The following is a 17113-nucleotide window of genomic DNA, read 5'->3' as shown; positions in this document are numbered from 1 at the left end:
TATTGCTTTGCAGGAGACAAAGATGGCAGCAAGGTGACTACAGTAGTGGCAACTCCTGGACAAGGTCCAGACCGACCACAAGAAGTCAGCTACACAGACACCAAGGTGATTGGAAATGGATCTTTTGGTGTTGTGTATCAAGCCAAACTCTGTGATTCAGGAGAGCTTGTGGCCATTAAGAAAGTCCTGCAGGATAAAAGATTTAAGGTGAGTCTATGCCTAAATTCATAGTATTTTCATGAATGTTATCTCCTTTTCCATGTCTTTGATGGCAGTGTTTTTGATTTTCTTAATTTATTTTCATTGGAGGACATAAACATACCTAAAACTTTTTGGGACTAAAAATTAAACAGATGGATTATGATACAAGCAGTAGTTTAACTTGAAAATCAGTGAGTCACTGCGATTATTTGTATTAGTGCAAGTCAGGAAGCTAAAAATCTTGATTTGATGTGTTGTTTGCAGGTTGCCAGGCAGATTTCTCAGACAGTGAGCTGTGGAAACAAAGGAAAAGCTTGTCTTAAGGTTACTTTTTTCTAGCATAAACGCTTTGCCAATCATTAGCAATTAAACTGCTGGAAGAAACAGAAGCCTTTAGGCTTTGTTTTTAGTTGCTGCCCCTATAAAATTGAAGGCTATATTTGAGTAAATCAGAAATTGTAAAGGCTAAGCAAGAAGATAAGAAATACTGAGCCCAGGGCAGTCTGGGCTGAAGGTCACTTATTTTTTTTGTTACCTGATGTATAAACGTGTTCTACCCTGATGCTTTTAATAGACTAGTGATTCTTTATTCTAAACTAGTAGCCTTGCAAAGAGAAATCTTTTTATCTAGTGATTTTTAAACCAAATAAAAGTTAAGAACCATAAGCCACCTCAACACTTCTGTTAGTCCTCAGCTTGGTACTTAATGTACTTGACCTCATTCCCTTATAGTCAGGTGGCCTGCAGATCAGCTTGTGCAAGCAATACATGATAGCAGAGGTACTGGTTTTAACATATCTTGTTTTCACAGCAAGACCTCATACACAGCTAGTTTCACTGGTAATATTTGTAATTTCTTGGTAGCAAAAACATTGTTTTGAAGGAACTAGTGTATGACTTCTCCTTGAGTCTTTAAATTTTGTGCTATCATCACCATATCAGAGATGCTTTAGATGAAAAATTGGAAGGATACATTTCAATTAGTGTAATGCTGAATTGTTTACTTCTAATTGAGGAAGGCATATAAAGTTCTTACATTTGAGTTATTTCTGGACTGTATTATGGGTTGAAGGTAATTAGTACTTGAGAAGCATGCAATATGATGTAAGAGTGCCTTATTTTAGGAGAATAAAGAAGAGGTAAAACAGAAAAGGAAAAACAAATTCTAAACCTAGTACTTAAAAGGAGCTTTTTGGTCTTTCCCATTGCCTAGGTTTAAGGGGGAAGGTCGGCATATTTCCTATACCCTGTCATGCTTGGTAGATGTGAGCTAGTGCTTTTGACAAGAATCTTTGATTTCTGTAGTCTCGTAACTCTTGAGGTTTTGCAGTGTGTCAAAATGAAAACTTGGCCAAGCATTTTAGTTCCTGATATTAATAGTTTGTGATAACTTACTTTTTTTTTTTGTTAAATCTCTCTTGGGCATCTAGAATAAAATGTTGGTCTTTGATTGCTTTTTGTTTTGGTAGCTGGTTTAGTGACGTTTTGTTATCTGACTATATATCTTTTTATTTTTTAGTGTTTTTTTAAGTGATAGAAAAAATTGTCTCTTGAATATTAGCTCTTTGTTAAAGCAAAACAGCTAAACTGAAAAGCGAAGTAGGGTGTTTCCAGTTTGAGCTCTGAATTAATTGTCTACATTTGATAATACAAGCTGAAAACATCCAATACCTGGAGGCTTTAGTATTGCTAAACTAGGTGTAATTAATGCTTAAGTCCATGTATAGATTTGCAGAGAGATAGCATTAATTGAAAAATACTTTTTTAAACTTCATAATTTGTATTGGTCACATCTGCAGTAATACCCAAGTTATACATTTTTTCATATTCTTATCCCAATCTTTTATACCAGCTACACAGCATCATCTACCTTTGGTCTAAGCTCCCTAGTTTTTCCCATCATTTGTCAGTTCAGTCCTCTCATTTTTTCACATTCTGATCTAGAAGTGTATGTTATGTTGGCAGGAGGTGTAAATTCTTGCAGGCTGGATGGCAGCCTCTGCCTGGACAGATTTGGAAGCTAGACAGATGTATATTATATTAAGAATAGCATACAATTTCTTCAGGGTATGCTACTCTTTGGGAATGCCTGGTCTAGGTAGTAAATGCTGGACCACATAACTTGCCAGTTAGAGAGGGAACTCGGAAAGTCTGTTGTCTGAATGGTTTGAGTGCAGTGTAGCAGCAGACCATCTCTTGTGTTCAGAGGGCTGAGCTGTGGTTGCAGCTCAGCTGGGCTGCTGCCATCTCTGCTTGGCTGCCCAAGTCCAGATCCAAGGCCTGGTCAGTGGAGTTCCCTAAGAAATCTGCCACTCCCCTCTCATCAATAAATACTCCCACTACAGCAATGATTGAGGGGGAAAAGCCCACCTTACTGCAGGCAGCCCAAGATAGTGGCAGCTTGTTTGATTAATTATCAAAGTGATAATGAATCAAACAAGAGAGGGAAAAGAGGATGGGGCACCTTAGAAATACCAGTCTGCGCTGATCCCAGCAACAAGAGGAAAGTGATGTATGGAAGTTCCTTCCTGAAATTTGAATAATGAATGAAATTTTCAGCTGTATGCTTCTGGCTGGTGGCTGCTTATCCCTGTGCTTGTCTATTGTGATATATTTGTCTTGGTACATGCACTATAATTCCTTAGTCATGATTTCTTCAAAAAATGCTTTGAGAAGAGCCAGCAGATAGTCTTGAAACTGAAAGGGGATGATTCAGAAACTTGAGAAAGTACCAAGAGAGTGTAACCTCTAGGCTCTTGCTGCCTTTTGTGAATGTAGAGGGCCATCATTGTGTAGGTCTGGAATATGCACCTCAGTTGCCAATTTTAGATCTCTGTCAGGAAGCTGAGATGCTTTTGTCCAGGTTTGAAGCTAGCTTGAAAGCTGGAATTACCAGAGGGGGGTTGCCTATTTTTATTTTTTCCTTTTCCATTACTATGACAAGTCAGCCTCCCAGCACCAGTCCAGACCAGAAAGAAGTTGAGTGTTAAATCAGTGCGGAAGAGTTGAATCTTACAGTTTCTGGATGGTAAAGATAGTTGGCAATGCTCCTTCTTCTTTCTACTCCCTTGTTGCAGTTCAGTGGTTCTTCAGTTTGACATTGCGGTGACTGCATGACTGTGTTTTAAACAGGGTCTCTGAATTGTTCTGGATTTTAGAGTGTGTGTCTAGAGTTCAGTGTAATGTACAGCAGTACTATAGGTAGGAACAAGTGGTAAGTTGTTGAAGGGAATAAATAAAATACCACCTAGAGCTTTATGCTTAATTTCAGTTTGTAGCTCTGCCTTCAGTAAGCTAGTTCTCCATACTAAGTGGGAGAAATTAAGTAATGTAATTTTGGGCAATTACCTGATACTTGAATCAGTAGTTCGCAAACTATGTGCTGTTTGTCATTAATCTGTGAAACAATTTAATTTGTTTAATTTAATTAACCAACTCTTATGGAAAGTTATCTTTTTGGGTTGGTAGATTTTGGATTTTTTTTTCCAGTTACAAGTTTAACAGGGGTGAGAGTGATGTTTCTCTTTGAAAAATAGTGTAAGGCAGCTGTTCACAAACTTTGGGGCCAAATTGCTTTCAAATGGCAAAATTTCTAAAAAACATGAACCTGGCTTTCATAGATCTATTCTGTATTTCTGCTTCTATTCCACAAATGTGTAATAATAGGTTCCTATGCAAAGCATCAATAGATGCAGTTAAAAGGTTCATAGTATTTTCAGTTATTTTCATTCATGTGTCTGTGCAGGCCCTCAAGTGACACAGCCTAATTGTGATGCTTGAAAAGAAAATACTGATAGCATAAAAATTCTTGCATTGCTTTTGTTAGCATTTTCATTGGAATATTCTTCAGATTAAGAGTCTGTCATGTTGCTGTCTCATCATGCAAAAACCAATAATAAGCAAAGAGACATGTTAGCATAAATAGTTATTTTTTGTTATTTCTGCCATTCCATTAAGGCTTTTAAGAAATCCTAATGAAATGAATGTGTGAATTGCTAGAAATATTTCACAGCTGACTGAGAATAAGTATTTAAATTTCTTCTATCTGAATTACATACTTGATGTTTCTGCTTTTAGCACTGGGCTGTTGAAATCTAAATGATGAAGAGAGTTTGTACTCCTCCTGCACCTTTTCAAACAGTCTAGATTGGGCATCACATTTCTTGTTAATGGCTCACAGAGACATAAAGTGTGCAGCAAGAGAAAGCCAAATTCTGTAATGGGAACCATTCATGCCATCCAGTCTGTCAAATCATTCATGGACTGCCTTGGTTTAACCATCCAACCGTGTGTGCCCTTGGCTTAGTTGCCTGAATTATTTAAATAGGCAGATCTTCTGGAGTGTGAGAGGATGTCAAACTTGGGCCCTAATGGTCCATAAATGTGAAGTACTGCATTGCTAAAGATGAGACCACTGAATAGTAGGCAGTGCTCTTTCCTATTTTTAGTTACGGAAGGAATAGGTGTTGTGAGTATTAGCATGTCTGTTGTTTCTTTGGTTTGGCTTGGTTTTGTGGTGTGTTGGTGTTTTTTTTTGTTGTTGTTTTTTTTTGGGGGGGTTGGTTTTTTGTTTTGTTTTGTTTTGGTTTTTTTGTTGGTTGGGGGGGGAGGGGTTGGTTGGTTGGTTTTTTGTTGTCGTTGGTTTTTATTATGTAAAGTCTTAGTGTTGATTTGAGCCTTAAAGCCCAAAAAGCAGCAGGATGGAAAAATAAGTTTGTGTTGAGGTGGTGTGTGTACTTTTGTGAGCTGTTTGAAATGTACTTTTGTGAGCTGTTTGAAATGCTTCTGAAAGCAACAGCTTTCCTTCAGTTCCTGCCTCAGATATATCAAACTGCTAAGTAGAAAAAGATCCTTTTCAAAGTAGCCCATATAGGCTGTTTGTGTTACCTTATTTACAGCAACTTTGATCATAGCAGCTCCCATGAAAAATGTAAAACCAGAAGGAAGACTTTCCATTGAAAAAATGACTAGGTGTTTAGGTTTTTTATGTTCTGCTAACTTTTCAAGAGACTTTTAAATCGTTCAGAAATATAGAGCTGACACAGGTTTTTTCTTAATAGGTTTTGTGTCTCTGCTCATGGTTGAAGGTATAATTCTGTAAATATGCATGTGAAAAAGTGAACCTGTTGATTAATGATTTGCCTCTCTTGCTCTCAGAATCTCAGTGGTTAACAGACCACTGTGAGAATATGACTTCAAATTGGGTTGAATTATTTCTATTTTTTCTGACTTCCCCCCAGCTTGTTCCTTAGTTCTTGGTTATCAATGACCAGTAAAGATACAACAGGTAGTAGCACTATACTGGAAAAAAAGCTCCATTTCAGGGGGTTCAGTCTGTTAAGGCCACTTTTGGTGTATCTGAGCTGTTTTGAGGAGAGATGTACTCAAGTTACTTGGGTAACCCGACTGAGAGAAGAGTTAAAACCAGTTTTGTTTTGCAGTCTGTAAGGTTGGGCTATGGATAGTCATGTCTATATGCTGACAAGCAGACAAGAGTTGGACACCCATCCTCTCGATATGTGCTGGGGAACCCAGGTGTAAAGCTTTAAGAGAAGTGGTATCCCTTCTCTTCTGTGCAGGTTTGTTTTCCCATTGCTGGATTCAGACAGGATGTGTGCATCATCTTGCTTTTTAGCAGATCCATTTTCCAGACTGCTATTTCTGTGTACCACAGCTTTGTTATGAGAATGTTAAAGGTACAGTTGAAGAGAAGCCATTGTTACTGCTCGATATTTCATAGAAGCCTTGACTTCCTTTGTATGTGCCTGAGCTGTGGACCCTTTCTTTCAAGCACACAGGTGGATATTGAAGTCACAGAAAAGACCTCCAAGATTGATTCCAACCTTGTACTGATCACCACCTTGTCAACTAGACCATGGCACTAAGTGCCACATCCAGTTGTTTCGTGAACACCTCCAGAGATGGTGACTCCACCACTTCCCTCAGTAGTCCATTCCAAACTTTAATAACCATTCTGTGAAGAAATTTCTCCTGATGTCCAGCCTAAACCTCCCCTAGTTCAGCTTGAGATTGTGTCCTCTCATCTTTTTTGCTGGTTGCCTGAGAGCAGAGACCAACCCCACTTACTCCTCCCCTAGTTCAGCTTGAGATTGTGTCCTCTCATCCTTTTTTGCTGGCTGCCTGAGAGCAGAGACCAACTCCACTTACGACAAACTCCATTCTGTAGTAGTTATAGAGAGCAATAAAGTCACTGCGGATCTTCCTTTCCCCTCCTACTTCACTCCTTTCTAGAAGGGAATTAAAAGTTATCACAGAGGTTCAGAATGAATGCTATCTTCATCTTAAATCAGTGTTTAAAGTTTTAAATGCAGTGTAGAGGTTGGATTTGCTCTGATGTATTCATGATTATCTTTCACTGTGACCTCTCATCTACATGGGTCTCCTCTGAACTGAACACTGAACTTCCTTTTTTAATTTAATCTGTTTATGAGTTAGGTGCATTCTCTCATCTCATATCTCCATCTAAGGATCATTGAATATTCAGACATTAATCTCTAAGGCCTTCTCTTAGAAGAATTCCTTTATTTACTTTATCTCAGTTGAGTTGGAAGCACCCATGGGATAAAAAGTCACAAAGGAAAAACATGGTGATGAGAATTAGTAACATTTAAGCACCTTTCTTTTAAGTCTTTGAGGGTTTGCACATCATAGATACTTTGAAGATCTGAGGAATAGTGAATCACTGTTCATAAGTTTATCATGGAGGTGTTACTCTTTTAAGGCTGCCTTAATTTTATTGTTAAATAGCTAGAAAGAGCACCCAAAACAATACATCTGTCTTCTTACTAACGAGATGTTTTGTGTTTGTATCACAAGTGGGGATGGAAGGCTGAAAATATTTTTCAGTGACTTCAGCAAATATTGTGAACATTTGTTAAACCAGCTGTAGAAAGATAATTAAGCCTGAGCAAAACTGCCTTTTACTCCTAGTTGTCCTCATCTAAGGGAGTACAGTCCCTCTTTAAGACTGAGGCTGTCAGATAAGATTTCCAGAATGGGAGATGCCTGGGCATGTGTTCAGGTTGTTTTTCCATCTTCTAAACAGCTAGAGGGCTATGTTTGCTTTCAGAGAGTTTTTTTCTAATCTATGTTTTAACTCTTGTATAGAGGCCAGATTTGTAGCTCTGGCCCAACTTAATTTATCCAGATTATCAGAGAGATTTACCAAGATAATAGCTTTTCTTACAGCAGCACTTGATCTGGCTGTCTTCTGGAAGCTTATTGGAGGAGCCAATTCTATCATTTAGCTGTAATTGCAGTTGCAGTCAGTGCCTGTCTGTTCACAGCAACCAGAAAGGCTGGGTAGAGATCTGAGTTTTTGCTCTCAACAATTTCATTCCATTTTCCAATTTTCTCAAACTATCCTAATGGATAAAAAAATCTGTTTATCCTTGCTTTTCACAGTCTTTGAAGAAAGCAGTGCAGTGTTCATTGTGTCAGCTGTAGCCTCCCTGGACATACTTCAGTGGCCTAGAACATCTAAGAACTCTAAGAATCATATTTCTAACTTTTTATTATTTTTAAGTCTGTATAATAAAATTATACAGTCTGTATAATAAAATTATATTTGTAGTTATGGCTACTCCTGCAGATGTTTTCAAATTGGACATCTGAATTGGATGCATAATAGCTGTTAGTGCAAAATAGGTCTTCAGTTTGGCACGTGAGATGACATGGAGTTTGTACTATGAGCATTGATTTCAGTTTTCTGCTTTTTAGCAGGGGAGTCTGGATTGATAATTAATGTCCAGGGAATGCAGTGTCATCCAGCCGCAGTTGGCCTAGGATAGAGCAGGAGAAGCTCTTCATCTGCACGCATGGCTTTGTGTGTGTTTAGACATGTGTTTCCACATGTTGCCATGTGTAAACCACCATGTCAGTAGGGAAATAGGCCCTAGGAATGTGTTCTTTGAAAAGGGAGGGTGTAGTATTGCATTTTATTTAAATGGTATGCTCTGTCTCACCCCTCCAAAATGTATGGTATATTTTAAGCCTGTGGTCCTGCCCTGAACCACCATGTATCTGTAATCCCGTTGGCACAAGTCTGATTCTGTGCCCACTTTGAATTTCCCTCTTAAACTGTGCAAGCAAGACCAGTGCCCTATCAGCCCTTCTCCTGCCCTATCTGTAATCCCATTGGCACAAGTCTGATTCTGTGCCCACTTTGAATTTCCCTCTTAAACCGTGCGAGACCAGTGGCCTCTTGGCCCTTCTCCTGCCCTATTAGCTCTTCTCTTCCTCTCTTGGCCCTTCCCTCCCCTAGGCACTCCCTCTCCCCCTCCCTCCCCCTTTCCCCCTCAGTAACCATGCTGCTCCCGGGGATGGGACCCCAAAAAACCCCCATTTAATCCGCACCCTCAGAAGCCATGTGGAGTCTCCTTGCCTGCCTGCTGCTGCCAGCGAACTCACAGCCTAGGGGGCTCTCTGGGGACTCCCTGGGGAGCCCCCTCCCTCCAAATAAACTACAACAGGGAGGAGTCAAAAGAGATCTTGAGGGCTTTTTTGCTCCTACCCCGTGGATGTTTGCATGAGGTCTTTTATAAAGATCCATGCCACAGTTTAAGTGGTGCATTTGTTTTGGATTTTGAACTTTTCTGTTTCTGTGAGTTTTTCTATGGGACTCCTTAAACTAGGACCAAGACAGGACTTTAAAACAAGATACCTCTTTTGTCAGTTTTCTCTCCTCTTGCTCACTTCTAGTGTATAACTTGAGACTAAAATTAAATCTGTCTGTCCTGTTTGAATTTACTGACCAACAAAAATAACTGGAAGATACGTTACATTTATGAAAAGTCTTTTGTCCCACTAGTCCAGATAACTCATACAGCTGCTCCAATAGTGCTTTGGTTTATTTCCTGTTGCCTCTCAGGTCTTCTAAAGGAAGTGAATTCATATGTCTCGTTTTCATAAATTACATATATTTATATGTAGAATATGAAATACATGTTCTGTATATATACATTCCTAAATTAGATAGAGACTGTTTTGAGAGACAGGTTAAATGGGTACTATTCTGAAATAATGACGTTCAGAGTGGAGACTGCAGTTTAAAAGAATTCCAAACTCATCAAGGCATGGAAATGCATAGTTTAAAGCACTTGGATAGATGTAACTCGGCCACATACTGACAACATATTATAACTGTAAGAGTGTACTTCAACATTGCAAAATTCCTGATTGTGGTCAAATTAAGTTCCATTTTGAAAGATAATTTCCTTTCCTTTAACTTTTTAACATTCCTGCCTCTAAGTGCCTGACAAGGACTGCCATAGAAAAACAGAAACCCTGCATGCAGTAGAAATAACCTCTCTATTTTACATTTATAAATTGGTTTTACATCGGGGTCACACCTGCTAATTAAAGGGAGACTTGATTATGGCATGGATTTGTAGGTCTGTGTAACAAAGGTAAAAATTGATTTTAATGTCCTTCATTTGGTGGTGTTTTATGGAGAGATCTTTGGTAGCCTTTCAGGATCACTACCAAGGAGAGACTATGTCTTTGCATTTCTGAGATTGGCAGATTACAGGCTGGTGGAGCAGATTTGGGTTTTCTCATTCTTATTTAAAAAGAAAATATTTAATGGCTGACAGTCTTAGTGTGGCAGTGGCATAGACTTTCTAAGTGTGCAACCAGCTCAAGTGGAGAATCGAGGGCAGTCGTTGTTTTGTGAATGGAGCCTGGACTTGGTCAATTAAAAAGTCACCGTAAAATTCCTGAAGTACTTCTGAAGCTCAGGGATTTAGTGGTCGACTGTTTATGAGGCTGTATATAAATTCTGAGTTAGTTTTATGTTTTTTCTTCTTGGAGTAGATGCTGATATGATCACGCAGAGAGCAGGCTTATCTAATGCTCTTGAGAGCTTGGTAATGCTGCTGCTATAGAGAGCTTGGGCATGGATGCAGGTGTTGGGTGGAAATGGTGTCTCAGGAGGAACCTTCCACACCTGTCTCCTAGTTAGGAAAAAGAGTGTTGTGTAGAGTATAAATAGAAGATTCACTTGATGGGATAAAAATGGTGCTTTTGAGACTACTTGGATGTTTGGTGCGTGCAGATACTTCAAGGTTCTTGGTTGTACCGTTATGTATTCTCTTTTGGAAATCCCACAGCGTGAGATTGCCTGGCTACGGAAGATTTAGTTTAAATAGTCTTTATATCTAGCAACATTACCTACCTGTGGCTCTCACTTGCTTACTAAATTTTTACTTGGTTAAATTATCTTTGGTGCAACATTCCAGTCTTGGAGCATGATTGGACTATATCATTAAATAATTTATCTTCAGTTTTTGCCAGGGAACACTGGGGGTTTTTTGTCTTTAAAATGCATGGCTGATAAATCAGGCAGTGGCAAACTCTGTGTCCTTTTTGAACTCAGTATTTGTTATTCAAATATCCTGCTGTGGCAGCTATTACGCTTGAGGGGAAAAAAGGGATAGCCTATAAAATGCTAGTCATAGAAGGGACAGAAGAGATCCACCTGCTGCTCAGGGGAGTCTTCCTGAAGCAAAGAAGAGGGACAGATCTTCTCATTTATGTGTCACCAAGACATCTGTGCCCTACCCTCCAACACTGTGCTGTAGTTCAACCCTTTTGGCTTTCTTTAAAACCTTTTAATTGAGCTGTAATTGAGGTGGTTTTTTATTTTTTCAAATTTGTCTCTTCCTTGAATAGGATTAACTCAAAGTCAACAAACAAAATCAGGAAGGTTTAAGTAAATGTGAAAATGAGAATTTTTGTTTTCCTCTTGTTTTCTTGAGCAGACCTGACTTTATAACCAAAAGGCATACTCCTTCTGGAAGTGTTTGGAACTTGGAGAGCCATGTAATGGGTAATTGTTTTCTTTGCTGCCAAAAGCAATATTTGCACCGCCCATTGCTTCTTGGAAAAGTAGTACCAAGACATGGGAAAATAATAAAAGGAAGCTCTTCTAAATATTTTGTCAAGCATCTAAAGTACAGAGACAGTTCAGACTGTTGGGCATATTCTAAAATTAGCAATGCTGCCATTTTTTTCATGTGACTTGGATACTTCCTGGTCCCTGATGACTGAGAAGGTGAGATGTTTGTGACCAACAGAATTATTTCCAGCCTACACAATACAAATAATTACTTTTCTACTACTTTACTTTGCATGTTGTTGAGGAAAGCTTGTTTGGGTTTTTTGTTCCGCTCCATTTTTTCCATCACATTTTCTGTCTGCATTATGCAGTGAAATATGGTCCATTTGGAGCATTGGAAAATTAAATCTGAAGGATAATGTAGACTGAGGTTTTGTTGGATAACCTAGACTCTCCTGTATGATCTACCACAGGAAATAAAAACGAATTAGATTTTTATTGGAGTGGTTTTGTAAGAGTTGTGTCATGTAATAACCCAAAATAAGAAATGTTTCTGAAAAGGCAACAAGAAACTTACTCTGTTAAGGAAAATTCTAATTACAGTCCATGATGCTTTGGCATGGTGTTGATACTGCCTTTAAAATACAGTGAATGATGTCAAGGAAGTGGTCGTTGAGCATTTGTAATGTTTTTTTGGCCAGGAGCAAAGGGACTCACTCTTCTTCCAGGTGAAATGTGAGGTGTGATGCTTATCGTATTTTTAAATATATGTTACAGACTTCTAACTAAGGAGAAGGCAGCCTGCTTTCTTCAGGGTGGGTTTTTGTTTGTGTAGTGCTTAGTGAGAGAACTGAGATGAGTAATGGACGCTCTTATATGTGTCATGATGCAAATAAGCAGACTACAGACATCTATAGTCTCTAGTTCTTCTAAGATTTGAAGCCAGGTCTAATTGTTACAGTCCCAACAAAGGCGCTCATTTCACATCTTCATTTGTGTTGTTCCTTTGAAAGCCCCAGCCATGGTGATTAGACTACTTAGGTCCTGAGCTAACTAGTCAAAACACAAACATCCAGTCTGAATCACTGAAGCATAACAATGCATGTGGAAAACAACAGCTGGATCTAATTTCAGGGAGTTTTTTAATTTCAAAAATCACCCTGTTTCAAAAAGCTCCTTGTTTTACCTCCCAAGCTTTATCAGGTGATGAGGACAGAATCTATAACTTGAAGTCTTTTAAAGATTAATCTTCGTTTCTCCTTCATTCAAAGATTTGTCCGAGGATCTGCTTATCAGACTGAGTTGGCAGGCCCTTTTGCATTCATCTTCCTTTAATCTCAGCAGGCACTTTGAGTCATGAAGGTTGTACCAAGGCTTTTGGCATCTCATTTATACCAGATGAGTTTAACAGTGTAGGCATGTTGATTGATTATAAATGAAGTAATTTTGTTGCAGTCTGCTTAGTCCCTGAAGGGGGACATTGCAACTTACATGGGTGTTGCAGTGAGACATGAATACTTGCTGAGCTTCCACTGGTTGCACTGCTCTTGCTGCAAGTGGACAGGAGAGGTTTTTTTTCCTTTCTTTTATTCTTTTCCTTTTTAGAGTAAAACTTAATAGTGGATGTTGACATTGCCTGTGAGCATTTTAGTGGAAAATTCAGGTTTGCTGTTAAATAATAAAGGAACCTTTAAAAATATGTGTTGCTGACTACCATGGGAATTCGTAGTAAGTGTGCAGGTATGGAAGTGAGGACATAGCAGTTTGCTACTCCAAAATGTAATGCATGGGCTAGAGAACATTAGGAAGATTCAGTTCAGTATCTTACATAGATGGGCTTGCTTTGTTTTCTGATGCTGAGCAACTTTGTAAGCACATTTCAGATGAAGTCTGGCAGGTGTAGCAGGATGTAGAGCAGGAGAACTAAGGTGAGCACAGCTTTCTGAAGAATTCCTAAAAATAAGGATAATACTTCTTTACTTTGTAGTGCCCTGCTGAACATATTTTATAAATAGTGAGCAATTCTCAGTTATAAAATTATAAGGTGGTAACAGCTTACAAAAACAGATAATAATAATAATAATCTTTAGTTGAGACAATGGTATTAGAAGCTCTGTAGTTTTTAAAAAAGTAGTTCTGTATTCTTTCTAGGTTAGATTCTTCTGGTAGTGTATCACAGTAACCTGTACTAGAATTGCCTGTCTGTGAGACTTGGAGGTTCTTGGATTATACTTGATTTATTAACCCTATATACTTGTCATGTAGATATCTGCAAAAGCAGGAGTATGAGAACATATGGAATGGAAATGTTCTTTCCCAGTGTGCAGGAAACCACAACAGGCTGATTGGAATCAGCATTTGAAGAGCCACAGCAAATACTCAAGAACTTGGTGCTACCTTGCTTTTTTTCCCCCCCTTTTTTAATTAAGTCAACAGCATAAGGGCAAGAAAGGACATGGTTTGCAGATAGGGTACTGGATTTCCTGGTAGGCAATGACTCTGTTTCTGTAACTGCATAACAGGCATAAAGGTTATCTGCTTTCATGCAGGGCTAACAGATCTAGTAGGACAAGAAAGTAGTATGAGACATAGGAAAAACTAGGGCATGTTGAGGGTTGCCTGGAGTGTTGGAGGCATAACAGAGTCAGTGTATTCATTGAACAATTTCTGTGGCAGCATGAAGGCCATCAATTAACAGGAAGGATAAACAGTGCAAGGACTCTTGTTTGGATTTAAACTGATGAATATCTCTTGGAAAGAATCCTCCTTGCTAGTGGGAACAGCCTGTACACAGTCCAAAAGCACAACGCCGTGTGCAGGTGGTAGTAGAAAGTCCCTTCCTGGTGGAGCACTGAGCTGTGGCATGCTGTCCTACTGGCTTGTCTGCATAGATCTGCTTGTGGGTGATAATGCTGTAGCTGACTTCTTGAGTAGATAATGAACTTTCCAAGAGAAATACATGTATCTGAGACCTTCCTGAATTCAGCTGTCCAATTAAACAATGTAAAAAGTTTTAACTGATATGCTTTTAAAATTTATTTGAATTTTCCTGGATGTAAGTAGACAGTGAGCACAAGATACAGTGACTCTTGTTTTAACCTAACCTTATGTGCAGAATGTGTAGGGAGTGATACTGTCTTGCTTACATAAGCAATGCAGGCAGTATCACATCCTCAGCAGACAGTAATCTTCATTATTTCATACTGCTGGGATTTTGAATGCAAAAGGTTCTCAGCACCCTTTACGGAAAGTTTGATTTCAACAAAATGTGAAAAAGATATTTTCACTAGTTAGGCTTGGGGCAAGGAAATTAATTCACAGAATCACAAAATGGGCAAGGTTGTAAGGGACCACAGATGGATTCCAGCATTCCTGCTCTAGCAGTGTCATTCCAGACCACATGGCATAGGATTGCTTCCAAATGATTCTTGAGTATCTCCAGTTAGGGAGATTCCACCACCTCTCTGGGCAGCCTGTTCCGGTGCATGGTTAACAGGACAGTAAAGAAGTTCTTCCCTCATATTCAGATGGAACTTCCTATCCATAAGTTTCTACTCATTGTCTCTTATCTCACAGTTTGGCACCACCAAGAAAATCCTGGCTCCATCCTCTTGATACCCTCCCTTCAGGTACTTACACTGATGAGATCCCCTCGTAGTCGTCTCTTCTTGAGGCTGAACAGGCCCAGACCCCTCAGCCATTCCTCATAAGTGAGATGCTCCAGTACCTTCATTTTTGTTGCCCTCTGCTAAACCCACTCCAGGAGCTCCATGTCTCTCTTGGACTGAGGAGCCCAGAACTGGACACAGCACTCCGGGTGTGGCCTTGGTGAAGCTGAGTAGAGAGGCAGGATCATTACTCAACTCCTGGTCATCTCCACAGCATGTCTGTTTTGCATGACGTGTGTAGTGGGAAATCTTCTTAAGCCATGAAAATAAGATCTTTCACATATTTGGCAAGTTCAGTAAAGGTTTTGCCACTTGCATTATTATTAACAGTGGATGTTTTAATGAGTTAGTTTATGAGAATCCTCTCTAGCACTATGTGTTAAATACAAAAGAACGCATAGTCCATTGAAAAGGTGGTAGGTGGTGTAGGAAACAATTTCTGACATAATTTGTGATTGACTTGCATTGAGCCTCTTATCTTCTTCTATAATGGCATTTTTGGAAACAACTTACAGGTTCAGTAAAGAGAAATTAAAAGTCTGTGTCTTCAGGTTTTAGGGTTCCAGATGACTAGGAACTTCCTTGGAAGCATCTGGTGATGGCTGCTGACAAACCTTTGGATGAGGTCATGCCAAGATGATGGGTCTGACCAAGTCATCTTTGTTCCCTCAGTCCCTTGTTTTCAGTGGTTCTCTTCCATTTACTTGCTACAGAGTTATGTGCAAGTTCTCATTTTATTCTGGAAGCAAGAGGGAAGTGAGGATGCTCACAAAGCTACCTGGAACAGCTCTCCTGTGAAAACAGTCTGAGAGAGTTGGGGCTGTTCAGCCTGGAGTAGGCTTCAGGGAGATCTAGAGCAGCTTACCAGCACAAGAAGGAGGTTATAATAGATCTGGAGAGAAACTTTTTGCAAGGGGATGTCTGATAGGACAAGGGAGAATGGATTTAAACTGAAAGAGGTTAGGTTTAGATTAGATGTTAAAAAGAAATTCTTCATTGTGCAAGTGGTTAGATACTTGAACAGGCTGCCCAGAGAAACTGCATGCCTCATTCCTGGAAATGTCCGAGGCTGGGTTGGATAGGGCTCTGAGCAACGTGGTAATGGGAGATGTCCCTGCCCATGGCAGAGAGGTTGGACCTGGGTGATCTCAAAGGTCCCTGCTGACCCAAACCATTCCATGATTCTATGATTTTTACGTGTACTGGGGGAAGAAGGACTGGGCTTCATGGTAATTAGGTTGCCCCCTGCCCTGAACTTGTCCAGCTGGATCTGGTGCTTGGAAAACTCTGGAAATGGAAGCCCATGAGGTGGTAGTGCAGCCTTTTGAAATTTGCTGAAAGTGTGTCACTTGGAATTAATGGTGTTCACCTGACATATGAAATAATTTATTTCTGCACCTTTCTTTTTTTGGAGATCTCTATTCCTTTTCAGTGTGACTTAGTTGTGAATCTAATCATAGTGCTGTGTCTCTGCTTTTAAATATGTCATTAAAAACCACACCTTGTTATGCAAATAGTTACTAAAACTTGCTTTTCTCTGTACTTTTTCTTTTGGGGCAATTTAGGCTAGAAGTGAATGTGAAGATTTCCTAATCTTTTCATTTTAGTGCTGTGACACCTTTTTGCTGAAGGAAATTATTTCTTGAAAAATAGGACAATGTTTGAAAAGCACTAATGCTGACTAAGGAAAAAACCCTCAAGCACAAAGTCTGATAACCTCTTTTATCAAACTTGGAACACTAATTCTTCAACAGCTTATAGTAAATTTGTACTTTGACATAGCTGGCTTTCCCTTTCCAAGTGCATGATAGGTTGTTTGTATCTAGCAAAGGTCAAGTGGTGAAATTATGCTGCAGCTTGGGAAGAATGTACTGTTGCCTTTTAATATGAAGATATGTATTTGGGGAAGCTTGAATTGGTTTTATATATAAAACTATAAAGGAGTGTTGGAACATTTTTAGATGTCAGGTTATCATCTGAAATTTGGTAGGGTATTTATTATTTTAGCTTTATCTTAGACTTGGTATTCACCTGTGGTGGTTTTCTTAGTTATAGCAGTAGCTGATGAATTTTGTTATCTGCTCATGACAAACTTAGCAAACCAGGGGTGGGGAACCCAACATGGATTTGGGGAGAATAGCTGATTGTGTATGTGCACACGGTGAGGAGAGTAAATTCCAATTTTAACTTCACGGCTGGAGTTGGGCCAAATTTCCTCTGCCATTCCCCCAGCCCCAGAGGAGGAGCTGCCCAACCTCTGAATTTAGCAGGAGATGCTTATGCTTTTAAAAGCATAGTTGTTTGGGAGCTCGTTATTAAGAAATTGTACTTCCTGAAAATTTAATTCTGCTTGGCAAATAATCATCTTCAGGCTAATTCCACTTGC

The 17113-nt window shown here is 39.3% G+C and overlaps 1 protein-coding gene across 1 annotated transcript in view; it reads left to right on the top strand.

Moving 5' to 3' along the window:
- The window catches only part of GSK3B (glycogen synthase kinase 3 beta), a 152359-nt gene that overhangs the window by 55855 nt on the left and 79391 nt on the right, over positions 1–17113 (top strand). Inside the window, exon 2 of the mRNA XM_039718047.1 lies at positions 14–207. Coding sequence (XP_039573981.1) covers positions 14–207 — 194 coding nt within the window. The remainder of the gene's footprint in view (positions 1–13; positions 208–17113) is intronic.

Source organism: Passer montanus, unplaced genomic scaffold (genome assembly GCF_014805655.1).
Source record: "Passer montanus isolate IOZ18808 unplaced genomic scaffold, ASM1480565v1 scaffold39, whole genome shotgun sequence".
Classification (NCBI taxonomy): Eukaryota; Metazoa; Chordata; class Aves; order Passeriformes; family Passeridae; genus Passer; species Passer montanus.
Note: the sequence above shows the minus strand (reverse complement) of the source record. Positions and strands in the feature narration are given on the sequence as shown.